The sequence below is a fragment of the Perkinsus marinus genome, assembly GCF_000006405.1.
Source record: "Perkinsus marinus ATCC 50983 genomic scaffold scf_1104296941580, whole genome shotgun sequence".
Taxonomy (NCBI): domain Eukaryota; phylum Perkinsozoa; order Perkinsida; family Perkinsidae; genus Perkinsus; species Perkinsus marinus.
Window position 1 is genome coordinate 64 of NW_003212471.1, and position 1,216 is coordinate 1,279.

The 1,216-nt window shown below is 44.3% G+C and overlaps 1 protein-coding gene across 1 annotated transcript; it reads right to left on the bottom strand.

Moving 5' to 3' along the window:
- Positions 1–256: 256 nt before the first annotated feature.
- On the bottom strand, positions 257–1,129 carry Pmar_PMAR025225 (conserved hypothetical protein; the record flags this gene model as incomplete). The annotated part of the gene is made up of 3 exons (XM_002781785.1): positions 257–781; positions 811–966; positions 1,030–1,129. Coding segments are annotated over 3 exons (781 nt in total), but the record flags the coding sequence as incomplete, so codon positions are not given.
- Positions 1,130–1,216: the final 87 nt, after the last annotated feature.

The following is a 1,216-nucleotide window of genomic DNA, read 5'->3' on the forward strand; positions in this document are numbered from 1 at the left end:
ATGAATACTAGTGAGGCTGCTCATAATTGTCGACTGTTCATGATCAACCTGAGTTATGATGTTAGTAAGAAGCAGGTCCTTGATGCACTCAAGACTATTCTGAAGCTTTCTGGGGTATCCCCTGTGTCTATTCGCCTATTTCGTGACCGTAATCGTCCTGGTCGTAATCGCGGTATTGATATCTTGGAGTTTCGTGATGCTTCTAGAGATACTTCGGTTGGATTCTCAACATCGAAATTAGGAAGCCAATCAGAGCATAGTTGGAAAAGGACAGCCGAGAGAACATTAGAAATAGAGAAGAAGCAAAGGTTGAATGCAGAAGCAACTGCCTTCAATGCTCCCGGAGAATGGGTGAATGCAACTTCGTAAGAAGTCGAAATTAGGAAGATCTCACCAGCAGCAATCAACCAGAACTGAGGAATCTGCCACCAAATGGAGACAGAGAAGACAGGCTTCGACATAACCATATACTCCACACCAAGAGCCACGAGTAGGGACGCCGCGCCACACAATGAACCAATGCAGAAACGTACCAGAACTGGTGGCATTAGGTTGTGCCTCTTCAAAAAAGGGAACAACACCGTATCAACCAAAACACTAGTCAAAACCACGGCAATGGGATCCACGTTCTGCATCATCTGAGCCGGCATCTCCCATCCGAACAGGTTGGTGTCCATCTTTTTACCTTGAGTTAGGAAAGCTGTCGTCATGTTATTGTAAGCCATCACGAAAGGTATAATGAGAGAAATAAAGGCACCAATCGGAAGAGTGCCTTTGCATCCTCAATGAAACCATCCTTGAAACGACCACCATTGGACTCCTTGTTCTTTTCCAGGGAGCACCTCGTAATAGAAAAGAAGAGTACCTTAAGGATCTCCAATACAGCAGATCCCTGAGGCTTGGGCTTGACATAACGACCCATCAAGTTACCCCCAATGAAAACAATCGTTGCAATGATAAAGGCAACTAAAGGGAAAGAAAAGCTTGCAGTGAAAGAGACCGATTCGACCAAAATCGGAGTAACAATACCACCAACAATAGAACCAAGATTGATAGAAGCATAGAAATAGGTGTAATACCTTGTAATAAGATCTTTATGCTCCTCAGGATGGAACTGTTGAGCTCCCATGACGTTCACACAACTCTTAATTCCACCCACACCAAATGCAATTAGGAAGAGTAGTGAGACATGGATCATCCACGGCTGACTAATCGA